The sequence below is a fragment of the Bactrocera neohumeralis genome, chromosome 4 (genome assembly GCF_024586455.1).
Source record: "Bactrocera neohumeralis isolate Rockhampton chromosome 4, APGP_CSIRO_Bneo_wtdbg2-racon-allhic-juicebox.fasta_v2, whole genome shotgun sequence".
NCBI classification, from domain to species: Eukaryota; Metazoa; Arthropoda; class Insecta; order Diptera; family Tephritidae; genus Bactrocera; species Bactrocera neohumeralis.
This window is the reverse complement of record NC_065921.1, coordinates 90,546,323-90,562,244: the sequence shown is the minus strand read 5'-3', so window position 1 is coordinate 90,562,244 and position 15,922 is coordinate 90,546,323. Positions and strand designations below refer to the sequence as shown.

The 15,922-nt window shown below is 34.9% G+C and overlaps 2 protein-coding genes across 6 annotated transcripts in view; one reads left to right on the top strand and one right to left on the bottom strand.

The window, feature by feature from the left end:
- Positions 1-11,729, top strand: part of LOC126756747 (neurogenic protein mastermind) — a 50,364-nt gene extending 38,635 nt beyond the window's left edge. For 3 of the 4 annotated variants that reach the window (XM_050470021.1, XM_050470022.1, XM_050470023.1), the window contains exons 3-7: positions 3,432-5,372; positions 7,056-7,281; positions 7,340-8,161; positions 8,217-8,471; positions 8,539-11,729. In XM_050470021.1, coding sequence (XP_050325978.1) covers positions 3,432-5,372; positions 7,056-7,281; positions 7,340-8,161; positions 8,217-8,471; positions 8,539-9,275 — 3,981 coding nt within the window. In that variant the 3' untranslated portion in view covers positions 9,276-11,729. Of the gene's footprint in view, positions 1-517; positions 3,239-3,431; positions 5,373-7,055; positions 7,282-7,339; positions 8,162-8,216; positions 8,472-8,538 lie in introns of those variants that run through there. The other variant, XM_050470024.1, reaches the window with a different exon arrangement.
- Positions 10,710-14,439, bottom strand: LOC126756748 (ribosomal RNA-processing protein 8). 2 transcript variants are annotated; one of them, XR_007666643.1, is made up of 3 exons: positions 13,077-14,439; positions 12,935-13,000; positions 10,710-10,979 (listed from the first exon to the last, which is right to left on the bottom strand). XR_007666643.1 is itself a non-coding variant. In XM_050470025.1 (2 exons), the coding sequence occupies exons 1-2, from the start codon at positions 14,234-14,236 to the stop codon at positions 12,997-12,999; spliced, it is 1,164 nt and encodes a 387-aa protein (XP_050325982.1). In that variant the 5' UTR covers positions 14,237-14,439; the 3' UTR covers positions 12,838-12,996. The 2 variants fall into 2 exon arrangements, 1 of the variants encoding a protein (XP_050325982.1); XM_050470025.1 differs by lacking the exon at positions 10,710-10,979 and having other exon boundaries at positions 12,838-13,000.
- Positions 14,440-15,922: the final 1,483 nt, after the last annotated feature.

Sequence of the window (15,922 nt, the reverse complement as noted above, 5' to 3'; positions counted from 1 at the left end):
TGTTAGCATTTGTATTCTGGTCTTTGATGGGTATCACTGTTTTGATATACTTAGTTTCACTACATTTCAGTCTCATACCTTGATTACTGCTGGTGCATAAAGAAAACGTCGTTTTCCTAATTTTTTAGATTTTCCATTTCTCCCATTCGCAATGTCTATGGCTCTTATTTAACTCTCATTGGGATGTCACCGTTGTTTCATGTTGCTTCGGGCAAATGTACATATGTATTGCATGTTAATTTTTATTTTCGCATTTCGAGTTCATTGGTGCGTTGTTATACTTTGCGTCTCTGTTGCTGTCTCTTTAATGTGTTGCAGTGCTTTTCCAACTTTCTCACAATGCATTAGCGCGTTTATTTTTTGATTCTCCTGTGACGGTTACAGCGGTTGTGACTCTACTGCTGGCTGACGAAATGTTTGATTAGGTGACTGCCTCGTTGGCTTGGTAGTTCGAGATATATGTATATAGCTGCTGTTGTCGCATATCAAGAACTCCGCCACAGCCGGCTCGTGTCAGTACTCAATTGTCAGCCAAACGCCACACGACCAAAACACGGAAAATTTCAGATGAGCATAATTGGCTATTGCGATAACGAGAAACCTAAATTCATACACGATTAGGGCGACATCTACGGCGAAAACGATAACACTTGCCAAATAACATAATAGCAAGTTTAAAATTTTTAATTGAAATAAATCTAAATAATAAAACAGTTTATAAATAAATGTACATAGGCACAGTTTCAAGCAATCAATATTAAAGTTATGAGATATTGACGTAGTTGATGCTAATGATGGTTACAATTGCAGCAGCGGCGAGACATCGCATCGAATTGAAATAGATAGTAATACGCAAAGTGGAGGTGGTCAAAGTGACATCAGAAACAGTAGAGAAAAACAATAGTGCAACAACCTTAAATATAGAAACACATAACATACCTATGACACTAGATTTACAATTAAAATGTTTACATTTTTTACCAAAAAAAAATGATATAGTGAGTGTATAAGCATATGTACCTATGTAAATAAGTCCAATGCCAGGAAACGGAAGCCACTGTAATCACAAAAATTAATCCATATATTTTTTAATTATTTTCTCTTTGTAAAAAAAAAATTAAGACTTTTATTGCTAGAGTTTTGGCTGGGTTTGAACTTGTAAAGCCTGACATGGTAATCCATCAATTTTGGTCTTTTGCTTTATAAATGAACTAAAGTAAATAAGGCTAATTCGGGCTCATCCGCATTTTATAAACTTCTTTAATTTCAAATGTAAATATTGCGAGGTGTCTGTAAAACTTCATATACAAGTTAGGAAGGGCTGTCTTGTCTCGTAATTTTTAGTAGGGTCGAGGGCGGCAAAATATTTTCAGATGGTGGCAAAACTGTATATTAATAAATGATGTAAAGGTTGATATTTTTCGAATAAAATTAGCCAGAAAAAATAGGGATCTCATGTTCAGAATCTGCGGTTTAGAAAATGTTTAGCCCGATTTCGACCGTTTTTAGATGACAGAGGGCAACCTCGGAGGCTCTATTTAAATTAAGTGAAAAATCAGATAAAATTTATAATTGTATAAAATTGGAAATTGATGTGATTGTAATCTAACATAGCCTGATTTTACACTGTATTATAAGGATGAAATAATAATGCACTGATTTAATTTAAGTTAGTGAAATAGTTCCTGAGATATGGGTTTTCACCTTAAAGTGGACCATTGTAAATTTTTTAAATAGATTTATATGAGGTCCTTTTCTACCATCATTACTGTAAAATTTAATGTGTCTGGTGTATGTACATATACATATGTATAGTAAGTTATCCACTTATGGTAGTTTTCAACATAACCATATATGGGATCGGTAATATCCGATTTTACCCATTTTCGCACTGAATGAGAAGTTGCTAATATAAGTAGTTATCAGATAGTTTGGTAGATGTGGTAAGGGAAACATATTTTGGTTCTATCCGCCGATCTGCACTTTCAACCTTCTCATGTTATCAAGGAGTATTTTATTAAGATATTTTAATTTTTACCTATATATCGCTTGCACAGATGGATGGATAGACTTTCGGACTTTCAATTCGGTAATAGGTATTCCTAAAACATTGTTGTCCCTACGACAACAAAAACAACGGTAATTTTGGGTTGATCTTCTAGAATGTATAGATCGGTTTGATCTATTTTTATCAGCATGGTTTAATAGGTACTGATACAATATAGAGATATTTCTCTAACTAGTTGATGGAATTTTGTTTTCTCTCTAGCTCGATATCTTTACTAATGCGTAAGCTAAATTTTGTTAGCGCGAAAAACCCGATGATTCGTTCGATTAACGCCTTTTTGTGGGCATAGGAATGGGTTATGATTCCGTTACTATACATGTCTTTTCATAGATACAATATTTTTATATTCACTCATTCTAGTAGTGCAGTAATCTACATAAGATATAACGACGAGAAAATCCTCATAATTGTACTTACTCGAGCAAAGAGAACTGCACTCACGTTCTCCAGTCCCTTACCACTTTTATTAATAACATAAACCAATTCTGATATAATGAGTGCTAGAAGAGTCATTATCATAAATATAATATTTAGATTTAAAATTAGGCAACTTTTATGTGAAGAACCAAAACAAATAATTCTTTTTGCGATTTGAACGCATCAAGTGTATGTTGTCTTCAAAACAAAAAATGTAGCTTTATTTAAGTAAAATCTCTACATTTTCATCTCAATATTTGTAATATGTATTTCTCATAGTTTTATTAATTTTTACTTATATTTACTGTTGTCTGTTTTTACTTATAAAAAATGTAAAATTAACTTCTTAGCAGAGACAAGGGGTATTAAGAGTTTGCACTTTGAGCGGCAAAACGACAACTTCAACATTCAAGAAGGTTTAAATGATCATCTAAGCTAATATATGTACATGTAGACATACACAAATATTGAAAATGATATAAATAGTTTAAATTCGGTGATATTATTTGTAATGTGCTTAGTGTTAGTGAAATAAAAAAAATAAATAAATGTTTGTAATTTATAGCAATTGCGTTCAAATAACAAACTGTGTCATTGAAATGGAAAAACTAAAAGTTTTGAGAGAAATCGAATCAAATCAAATTCCGATTGGACGTTACATAGAAAAGTCTTAAGGGAACACGGCAATGCTTTTCTTTTCTATGTCGACTTGCTTTGGAAGGAAATAAGTTAATCATTTTAATGAATATTTGGGTAAACCAATTTAGTACCTTATTGCATAGATATATATAGATGCATACACATATATACATATTTTAAACTTCAAATTCTTGATTAATTTTTTATACAAATATTTTAAAACTGTGATTTATACATACATTAATAGATAATCAAGTTTTATATGTGAAAATTGTAGAATAATTTTTGATTTTTCTCATTATTTTAGCAACAAAAGTTCTTAAAACGGCCTGCGGACGACGTGGACAATGGATCTGAAACATTTGAGCCGCCACACAAACTGCCAAATAACAATAATAACTGCAACAATAACAACGGTTCTGAAAATCTAACCAAGTTCTCAGTGCATATTGTGCAAAAATTGGAGTTCACCACGTCAGCGGCTAACTCACAACCGCAGCAGATAAGCACGAATGTCACAGTTAAGGCGCTCACAAACACTTCCGTAAAAAGCGAGTCGGACGTCGGTGGGAACGGCGGCAGCACTGGCAGCGGTGGTTGTGGTGGAACGACTACTGGTCCTGGCGGTAATTCTGGTGGGCCGAATGATCCGCAAAGTGGCGGAATATCGAATAATGCTCGTGGAAACACTGGAAACAGCGGAGGAGCTAATGGCGGGGGTGGTAATAGTGCTACCGGTACTAATATTAACAACTTAATGAGTGGACATAACAATTCAAATACAACTCAGCAGCAACAAAAACTTGGTCTTGGTAGTCTATCGAATTTAGTGGAATGCAAACGTGAGCCCGATCAGGACTTTTCCGATCTGGCTGGATTAGAAAAAGAGAGTGGTCCAAATAGTAACTTTCCCGGGTTTCCCGATCTTATGGGTGATGATATCATAAATGATCTACAAGACTTCAATCCGGATTTATTTAGTTTTGATGAGAAACCGCTTTTAGATATTAAAACTGAGGATGGTATTAAGGTGGAGCCACCAAATGCACAAGACCTCATTAATAGTCTGAATGTGAAATCAGAAAATGTGATGGCAGATTTTAACGCAACATTTGGAAATGGCGGTGGGGGTATGAATGTGGGTGCTGCAAATAACGTGCCTAACGCGACTAATAGTGGTGGTATAGGTGGTCCTATGAATGGACCTCCACATGCCGATCCCCAAACGATGAACAAAATGCGACAATTTTTAAATGGTCCTGATAACGGTCAGATGACATCGCTAGCTGCACAAACGCTAAAACAAATGGCAGAGCAACATCAGCATAAGAACGCCATGGGCGGTATGGGAGGTTTCCCACGGCCGCCAATGCACCAGTCACAACAGGGGCAAATAATGGGGGGAGGTGGCCCAAATAATCGATATAATGATTATGGCAATTTTGGGAGCGATTTTGGTATGGGGCCCAATGGTTCACAACAACAACAGCATTTGCCTCAATTTCAGCAAAAAGTTCCTGGCAATGGTCCATTTGTTGGCATGCAACAGTCTTTTCTAGATATTAAGCAAGAGCTCTTCTATTCCTCACAAAATGATTTCGATCTCAAGCGACTACAACAGCAGGCTCAAATGCACCAACAGCAGCAACAACAACACCACACACAACAAAATCATCCACAACCAACACAAAACTCGCATGGCCCGAATGTACCTAAAATGGGACCAAATAACAACTCTGGTAGTTTCTCGAAACCCGGACAACCACAAACCCAGCAACAACAATACTCGCCATATAACTCCCCAATGGGAGCAACAGGCAATCAGAGCCCTGCCGGTCAATCATTTATGCAAGGACCGAATCGCGGTGCTTCAGGATCGGGTGGTATTAGTGGAGGAGTCGGCGTAGGGAATAGTTGTGGTAATGGCGGTCCACCTAATATGACGGCGCAGCATGCCCAAAACAATACGCAACAACGTGGAGGACCGCAAAGCGTTCCGCAACTAAATGTCAACAATGGTACCGGTGGCATGGGTGCTGGTCCTAGTGTAAGTGGAGCGTCAGGTTCAAACAATCAAAATGGGAACGGTGGTGGCATTAATGCGGGAGCGGGCAATGCTAATAGTTCGCAGAGTGGTCCGAATCTACATCAACAGCAACAACAACAGCAGTCGACAACAACAACACTGCAAATGAAACAAACGCAGCAATTGCATATTACCCAACAAGGAGGAGCTCATGGGATACAGGTATGTGACTTAAGTGTGCTAGTTATTCATATGTATAAGGTGAGACCAATAAATAGAAAAGTTAAATATTATTTGACAAGCCAATGGGTGGTTATCGACCAAAAAAATTAAAAAGGAAACAAATATACCATTAATTATCGGGATCGAGATATTTTATATGCATACATTAATATTTATCACAATTTCATTTAGAGCCAAATCTAGAAAAATAGAAAGGGTGCTAATAATAGTATAAAAGTGCAATGAATTTCAAGAAAAGAATTGATCACGTAGAATTTAATTAACTAACAGTAACTAATTATTATAAATCAGATGTTATTGTATAGACAAATTAAATTTTTGCATTGTGAAATCGAGAAAACATTTCTCTAGCCTCCTAATCGCCTAGATTTGACCGAAAACACCCTAGTGTGGAAACATAGTTGAAACCATAATTATTTGTACATTCTTTGCAACTCTTACTTTATATGAAGAGATTTAGTCATTATTTATTTATAAAGCTCTCACATTTTACACTCTGCTGATGTCGTGCTTTCCACGATTCTCTCGCACTGCGCTTGTGCCCACTATCTTCAAATATAACTCTCTTATATAAACGATTGCATTCAGAAAACAAGTGTAAGGTAACCACCCTAACAATATTGCCGATATTATTTTCCCAGTCAGAAGTTTTAATGCTTGGTAATATTAATATAAAAAGTTATCGCAATTTATGTCCTACATAACTAACTATATCACTTATACCTAAGTACATATATACATACAAATAGTAAGAGTTTTGAGTGCTCTACCTTACCACGAAGGAAGCGCACTTTATTTCGTTGAATAATCGATATCCGAACTCGTGTTAAAAGCATGATATATTTGCTGCAAGTAACTTGTGTGGTCTTTTAATTCATATTTGCCTGTTGCTCTAGCAGGCTGCAAGTAAGAATATTTTGGCTTATGGTACATACATATGTACATACATACATATGTACATAAATATGTATGTATCTAAGAAGTCAAAGGGAGCATGGGAGGGAGTTACAGCTTTTAAGAATATGACCATTTGGTCGTGATCCAGCATCTAGTATTTATTCTATTTGATTAATTTATGTTACTCACACGCCATGCGATTTAAAATCAGAAATCTAAAATATTTGAAGAAATAGAAAGTGCCAACAGTATAGAACGCTCCATTGAGAGCTATGAGCTTTCCCCCACACAATTGACTAGTATAACTTTTTTTTCGACGTGGTACTTCATTTTATATTTCAGTTATGAAATAGCACTTTGGAATCCAGCATAAGCTTAGTGGACTTCAAAATAGGGCTATATCAAAATTAAAATTTATAAACCAATTTGTTTAACATTCGTCGGCCCATGCAAAAATGGCATACAATGATCAAGTTCGCTGTATCACATTCTGATATAAAATGATTTCATATCAAAGGTAGTCGACTTAAAACTATTTGTCTCCATTTATCGTGTATGTACCTACCAGAGGACGTACATCATATGATGCCAATATTCCCAAACTATATGAATGTATCTGCTTTCGGTAGTAAAAGATAAAAAAATCGTCGGCATAATGTTAAAATACTATTAAAATAAAATTCGTAGTAGTTTTCTATTTATCGCCTTCTTTAAATAAATGTACATATGTATGTATATAAAATATTTTTCAATCTTTTACTGAAGGTCTCAAGTGGTCAGCATCTTCATTTAAGTGGGGACATGAAGAGCAGCGTATCAGTGGCAGCGCAACAGGGTATACAATTCTTTAATCACCAGCAGCAGCAACCTCATGGGTCAAGCGCTCAACAACAACAACAGCCACATGGTCAGCAACATCAAAATACTCAAAATTCACAGCAGCAACAGCAATCTCAACAGCAACAAAATCAAAATCTAAATCATGGAAATGGTATATTCAACCATAACTACATATGATTTTCTCTATTTAAATTTGTAATCATTCACAGGACCTTCAGACGGTTTCTCCATTTCGCAAACCCAGTCACTGAATTTCACACAACAACAGCAGCAGCAACATGCACAACAACAACCGACACAGCAGAATCAACAAATGCCTTCCAATATGCGTCAACGTCAAACGCAGGCTCAAGCTCAAGCACAAGCTGCAGCAGCAGCTGCTGCAGCTGCATCTGCGGCCTTGGCTCAAGTATCATCGACGAATGTTGGCTCACCTGTCGTTCCGAACAACAATAACAATACAAATAATGGTGTACCTGGAGGTGTGGGTAATTTAATAGGACAACAGTCAAGCAGCGTGAGTGGTAATGTGCATGGTGGACCAGTTCCACAAAGTGTGACGATAGGGGGAGGAGGAGGGGATACAATTGGACCCAGTGGCATGAATAACATTTCGGGAATGAGCGGGAATGTCAGTATTGGTGGAACGAATCAAATGGGTGGCACTAATGGTAGCGGGTTAGGCGGGATGATGTCTAGCAATTCATTATCGCATATAAATGCCCAGAATGGACCAAATGCTGCTGCAGCAGCCATGATGATGGGTGCAACGCCAAATAGTGGACCCCCAATGAATATTAACCAAGCCAAATTCTTACAACAGCAGCAAATGATGCGTGTTCAAGCTATACAACAACAGCACATGGGTGGAACGCGACCACCACCGCCCGAATACAAGGCATCGCAAGCTCAACTTATGCAAGCACAAATGATGCAGCAGAACGTTGGCGGCGGCGGCGGACGCTTTCCCAATGCTTCAGCTCAAGCAGCGGCAATGCGACGAATGACGCAACAACCTATTCCACCCTCAGGTATGAAAAAATATATATATTATGATTAAAAGCATTTAATTGCCGTATTTTTTAGGACCAATGATGCGCCCGCAGCATGCGATGTACATGCAACATTCAGCAGTTACTGGTTCACGTTCAACCATGGGAGCTTTTAATGGGCCCATGGGAACACAACAACGTCCTCCTAATGTCCAAGTTACTCCTGATGGTATGCCGATGGGTTCACAGCAGGAGTGGCGCCACATGATGATGTCACAGCAACAACAAATGAGTTTTGGTGGAGGACCTGGCGGTCCAATGCGACAAGGGGCTGGATCATTTGGCGGCGGTAAATATATATATATTACATTTCTATCTTAATGTGGTAGTTTATTATTTGTTCCTTTCCCAATCAGGAGGCTTTTTACCAAGTGCTGGTGGTGTTGGTCCTATGTCTGGTGGTGGTGTTCCAAATCACGGCATGCAATTGACGCCATCACAAATTCAGCAACAAATGATGCGACAGCAACAGGTCCAGCAGCAGCAACAAATGTTAGCGAACGCCGGTGGTAGCGGAGGACCAGGCAGCGTACAGATGCAACAAATGCTGCAGCAACATCATCAGCAGCAACAAGGCGGACCTGGTAACATAATGGCTCAAATGCAAATGACATCACTACACATGTCACAGTCGCAACAACAAATGACAATGCAACAACAGCAGTTCGTTCAACAAACCGCATCGACGGCAACCGCGCACCAACAGCATACGCAAATGATGCAAATCAGTCAGAATGTGGGAAGCAGCAACGCAAGTACTGGCGGAATGGTAAGCGGAGGAGTACCTAGTATAGGGCCCAGTGCCAGCACCACCGGTTCCCTTGGATCGGGAACAAACAACCTTGGGTCAAATAATAATAATATCACAGGAAATAACATGACTGCGGCTACAGCAGTTCAATCCACCAATACGTCTACAGCTTCCAATACTGCCAATGCCATAAATCAAACAATTAATTCAGTGGTGGCCAGTTCTAATGATTTATGTCTCGAGTTCCTCGACAACTTGCCGGTGGACAGTGGCAATTTCTCCACACAGGATTTAATTAATTCACTTGACAACGACAATTTCAATCTGCAAGACATTCTGTAAATCGGAAATCGAGGCGAATAGAAAAGGAAGAAAGTGACTGCTGCCAGGTAAACACCTAGTATTCACCTAATTGTACATTACATAACGGATGAAAATAATTTTCATCAGCTTTTGGAAAAGAAATACTACTTTAAATCGAATTTGAGTAGCTTAATTTATATACATATAAAACACATACATACATACACTTGCATATTTACAAATAAGCCCATCCTAAAGCGGCATTACAAAATTAAATAATTTACTTGTGGTAAGCTTAAGCTGGCTACATGTCTGTCTTCTGTACTGATTTTTGATATAGCCTCAAATATAAATGTATGCAAATATAGTTTTGTTTCGCACTAATCTAAATTTGTTTGCTGATAATATTCTTGAAAGTTAATAGTTTGCATTAATTTAACAACATTCCATTTGTCAAGAAAAATAATTTATGTATTAACATAAAGGGGATGGTTTAAATATACCCTCGCTCTTTATAATACACCTATATCATCATTATTGTTAATTCAATTACATTACTATAATGCTCTTTATAATCACATAGACATATGTGTGTATAACATGTACTTAAAAAGCATTAGCAAATAAATAGAACATGACAGCCGGAAAATTTAGAGAATCCATATAGGTATATGTAGATATAGTGTAGCATACAGAAATTTTAATATTTTTGTTAAAAGTTTTGAATATTGATAATGTTTAAACAATATGCTCTCAGAAAACTGCAAACAAACACTCATATTGAAATGTATACGTTTTCGTGTAAATAAAACTGTAATAAGAAAAAAATTGGTGATATTTTTTCTATAATTAAATAATGTTATTAGCAGGAACCCAATAAAAGAAACATTAAAATATTTTGAATCTAAAAAAATACTAAGGAAAAAGTATCTTATAATTTCCAATACGAAATAAAACAAACAGCGGTATAAACAAATGGCAATATTTGAAATTATTATTAGTTCTTGTATGAGTTCCGTAGTATATAATTAGATCTAAGATAAACATCAAAGACACGCTAGGAATATGCACGCTCCAAACTATGATATAAAACTGAAGTTCAAGCGCAAATAAATGTAAAGAAATCATAGGAACATTTATTTATACAGATATTTGCAAATATTTAAATACACTTCACTAAATGTTTGTCGAAAAACTCGTTTTATTATACAATCACAAAAGATAAATTTAATAAGAATGTAAAAGGTACATAATAAAAAGATACAGTTTTTAGAACATAAAAACATTAATAAATATAAAATGATTAATTACAATGTAGTTGCTAAGCAAATAATTACAAAGTAGATTAAAATTGTTATATCAAATTATATACAACTGTAGATATATGTATCCAAATAGATCTAAGACATCCTTCCAAAATCAATAAAAGGGTAAAAGTATTCAAAATTGATATGAAATTATGGATAATTATACTTAACTTCTACGGGTTTTGAAAATACACTTCCACTTAACTATAGCAGCTTAAACAAAGATAAGTGAAATAAATTTTACGAAAATCTGCTGTTTCCAAAGGAGAACAACGACATCTTTCTCTGATTGATTTCTTTACATCTGTGTACATAATTCTTTTGTCTCCCAATTCTGACGACTTCTTCCATTTCGTATATAGACATCGCAAGTTTTTTGAAGATAAGAAAAAATATGGTTTTAACAGCGTTGTTGTGTTTTTACATACATATGAATCTGCTGAGAAATTTATATTGTCACCATGGAATATTCTTATAAACATATATTAGTAGTAATCAGAATTAAGGTAGACAAAAAGTTTGTGTACAAGTTCTGCTGAAAAATATCTAAAGGATATTTTGTGTATGTCTTTCTTCACTACTAACATATGCCTACAGTACATAATAAAAAACAAAACAGTTCAGAACAATGATCTACAAATAATATAATGATAAATAATTTTTGTTTGTTTTATGCCTCAATTTCCAACCTAATAGTTACGCGGCCCTGGCGAAGAAAAATACCAAAAATACATACTACATTTATGTATATGTGTCGACACTGTTAGTTTTAACATTGTACCAAAAAAGCTTTGAGAAGACACCACAGTATAAATGGATTATAGTAATAATGAAAATCCCCGAATTCCAAAAATAAATACAGTATCTAATTAATAATAACATTAACCACCAGAAATACAGATAAATCAAAACATTATTTATATAGTATTTATCATTAGACTCTAGACATGTAGTGGAAACAAACAATCGCAACAAGTACACTAATGGCATATCTTCTCATTTGACATACAAAAAACTTTAGTTAAACATTAAGTTGCTAGCCACAATAACATTTCGTTTTGATAAAACCAAATACATACGTTTTTATGTAACGCCATAATGCTTTTATAATATGCAGGTTAATTAGTACAAAAAAAAATTACGAGTGCGGATATGGGCGTAATCGGATCACTACCACGCCCACAAATCGTCATTAACCGAAAAACTATAAAGTATCATAACAAAGCACCTAATTAAAGTATCAAACTGTAATTTGGCACATGAGATAACAGTAGCAAAGGGCACCTGTAGATATGTGGATAAAAAATTTGATAAAAATGGGCGTGGCCCCGCCCTCTAATATGTTTAACGTGCATATCTCCTAAAGCCACTAAAGCTACAACAATAAAATTTGCTAAGCTCGAATATTATAAGAACTCCTACCGACAGTGTGAAAATTGATGAAATCGGAAACCGACCGACCGATTTCGACTAAATTTAGTACGTGTCCTTTTCACATTCCTGTGTCACAGTGTGAAAATGGGCGAAATCGGACTACAACCACGCCTACTTCCCATATAAAACAATTTAAAATTCATTCATTTCATTTGATTCTTTCACTTTCCAGTACACAAATCAAGTTGTAATTAATATAACGGAATACAATTTTGCAGTAATAATTCCCTTAAAGAATGCCACCTTATGACCAAAAGTTGTCCAAATCCAACCAAAACTGTTCAAGACCGTAGGTACCGAATATGTGGACCCCAGTATCTATAGTTGACTTTTGACCGAAAATATCGGTCCATGTGTGAGATATACAATTGAAATTCAGACAGAATCCTTTCCTCACAATACGAATTCTATGTATCAACAATGGGTCAATACTTTCCTAAGTATTAACAAAATAATAATAAAAAATCTTTGGTCATCCTTTTTATATTAATATTTTAGAACAATAAAACGACTACACTTCACTAGTAATTTTATCATTTCTATTTTATAACAAAATCTTCACAAAATGCAACCACTTGTAACTAAAATAGTAGTAAAGAAAATATACTATTTGCATGAAAAATAACTGAAATAATTATTATGCTAATAAAAACTACATATATTAAACATAAGAAAACGTGACAAAATATTACTTTTGCAAATAAAAACTAAAATAACTTTTTTGGTATTTTTTATTGAATAATTCATAATAGCATGTTATTCGGGGCAATTTACTAATCTAATATTATATTGAATGCCAATGACATTGCGGTGATTTAGTAAGTATAACATTTGCTACTCAATAAGGAAACCCAAATGGATCTTAATCAATACTCATAATTTATTGATAAATTGCATTAATATCGACAAAAACTATTACATCATCTGTTTACTTATGCTTTTTGATGATTATCATACCTAGGTATAAATTTAGTAGCATTCTTTCTGAAATGTAGGTCGTCATAACGATAATGCTTCAATTATCTGTGGGAAGATTCAATTTTTTTAAATGTATATAAATTAAATTTAAATTATTTATATTAAATATGATATATCTCACCGTTTCCGATATAAACACGGCTTCAGAGAAAATGGCGGTATTAACACTACTTTTCCAACATTTCGTACCTTTTTAAACTGAAAAAAATAAAACAACCGCTCATTAATATCTTTCTTCAGTAATTCGAATCCACAAGCTTCTAGTCCGCGTATAAATTGCCGCAAATCATCGAACCGTGATTGGATCTCTGCAATTATTACCAAACCGTTAGGACGTAAAACGCGATTCGCCTCCAACAAGTAATCTTTTAGATTCGTTCCCATTAATGACAGACAATAAACGGCTATATCTACCGACTGGTCATTGAGTGGCGTACAAGCCATGTCACATGCTATTATATCGCTGCGGGTGCTCACCAAATCCATTGAATACACCTTATTGGGCAACATCGTAGCCAGACGACCTTCACCGCAACCGAAGTCTACAATTTCTAGGGATTTTGGTAACCGTTTAATCATTTTTATTATACGATCAAGTGGATTCATAGGCCATTTTTCCACCTGCTGTTGATATCCAGCATGGTATGCATTAAAGGCTTCGGCATCTGATTTGAAAAATTCATTCGCGTCTGTACTATCCATGGTATATAACTGTTCGTTTATATAACGAAACCGTCCACCTAACAATTGTTGCTTTAGAGTGTTTTCAAAAGTTTTTAATCCAATGTCCTGGGAACTTGTTGGTCTAACTAATTCACTATCAGAATTATCTTTCTCTAAAGAAGTATTAGCCGACCCAGCTAATTTTACAGCTTCTTTAGAAATTGAAGCTGCGATTGGTACACTTTTATTGCGTTTTTTCGTTCCCTTAAGATTTAATTTGGTGGATGACAGCGCATCAACTGGTTGAGGGCCACGATATCCGGACGTACTTACGACCTTAGCATGTGACCGTGGGTTTTTATCGACATTTTTTTTGTCAATTCGGCCCTTGTGGACTTTTTCAAATTCTAATCCACTTTTGTTGACTTTTGCGTTAGCCAAATCTTTTGCTGTATCCGTGTCTAATTTGGGTTTCTTGACTTTCTTCTTTTTTCTAGTACTTGATATAGCGTGGACTGTCTTTGCCTCAGCACTGTTATCGCCCAAAGATACTTTTGAACGGAATTTCATTGCTTCTGCTAAATTCTCCCATGATGTAGGTACAAAAAATTTTGGCATTTCGTAACTTAAAAAAATTTCAATTTACAATTATATGTAGTTTATTTCACAGGCAAAAATTTCATGTGTAATTTGTGTATAAAAAACCACAAATCTACGCTCTTGGAAAAGTAGCTGAGGAACGGAATTGAACAAAAAATAAATAAAAATACTACGCCACCAACACGACTGCACATGCCTTAATATACAGTAAACAGCTGATAGCGTTAATTTCTTAAATTGTAATAGATCGATTAAGATGATCTAAATTAGAAAACGTAAAAAATTTACATAAATGATGTACATTCTCTATCTGAACCCTGCACAAATGTATCTGTTGAAATTTGTGGCATAATCAAACCACAACAAAATGTATCTATATACATAATTTATCTCTAATAATTTATTTATTCATATTCGTCTGCAGCAAGTTACAAGGTTGCTTTCGAGTCGTGAAAGTATGTTCAGAGAAATCCCTGGCATGTATTTGTTACATAGCTATGAATTGTATTCTGTAAAGAAAGAAGAAAAAACATTAACTATGCTATACTGGTCCGATCTGAACAATATGTTAGGAGATTGAAGCATTTTCTTGGTCAAAAAAACCAAATTCATTTTTGCCAAATACAATATTGTCAAATACATAAGTAAAAAAAGAAAGTTTTTCATACAAGGATTTGATTTTGATCGTTTGGTTTACATACATATGTACATATATGATAGTTACGTACACGCATACATACAATGTACATACATACATACATATGTGCATAAAGATGTGACATCGGCGATTCGGACAAATGAGCAGATTCTTGAGGAAAGAAGGAAATCAGCTCAGCTTGTTACCTGCTTATTTAGTTTCCTTCGTCACAAATTTATTAGTCTCTGGTATAAATAATCTTTAATGAATTCAATAACATTCTCTGGTTGAAATTTTCTTTCTCACAAAAAAAAAAAAACAATTTAGTACAATTTGTTTGGCCTTTACTTGAGGAAAAAAATCAACTCAATTTGTTACCTGATTATTTATTCTTCCTACATGTGAGTACGTTCATATCGCAACAAGACGAAGAAAAAACTCTCTTTTTACGCTTTGCGAAGCCACAGCCTCCATTTTTATTAGAGAGAAACACTGTAAGCTAAACATTCATTCGGGCATACCCTTGGTTTTCTTCGTTTCGTTGTTAAAGTATGAATAGTCAAACAAAACGAGACAAGTAGTGAATTGGCCTTTATACATACATACATACATACATATATCCCTTAACTTTTATTATGGTTTTTGTTTTTGAGATGAATTGAAATTAGCCTTTTGTACATACATATGTATTTGTCTGCAATTTGGGAATCCAGTTTTTTAATTAGTTTAAATAGCACGAATCCCTGGAATCAATCTTAAAAAAGGTTACTTCGAAGATTAGAGCGTCATAGCCACCATTTTGTATCAACATGTCAATATAAAAACTTTTATTTGAGCTATTATCTGGTAGATCTACCCTAGATTCCATACCAGAATTTGAAGACCTAATAAGTGAAACTTATTTTTATAAACTAATATAATAATTATATAAACACTGTTTTTAGCCCTAACCTTTTTCTCATATACCAAATGAATGCGTGAATGTCATTTGCGATCAGTCTTTTAAATCAGACGTAAAATATCCGGGTACTGATAATAGCAAGTTAAATTTGATTCAGCGAAAAAAT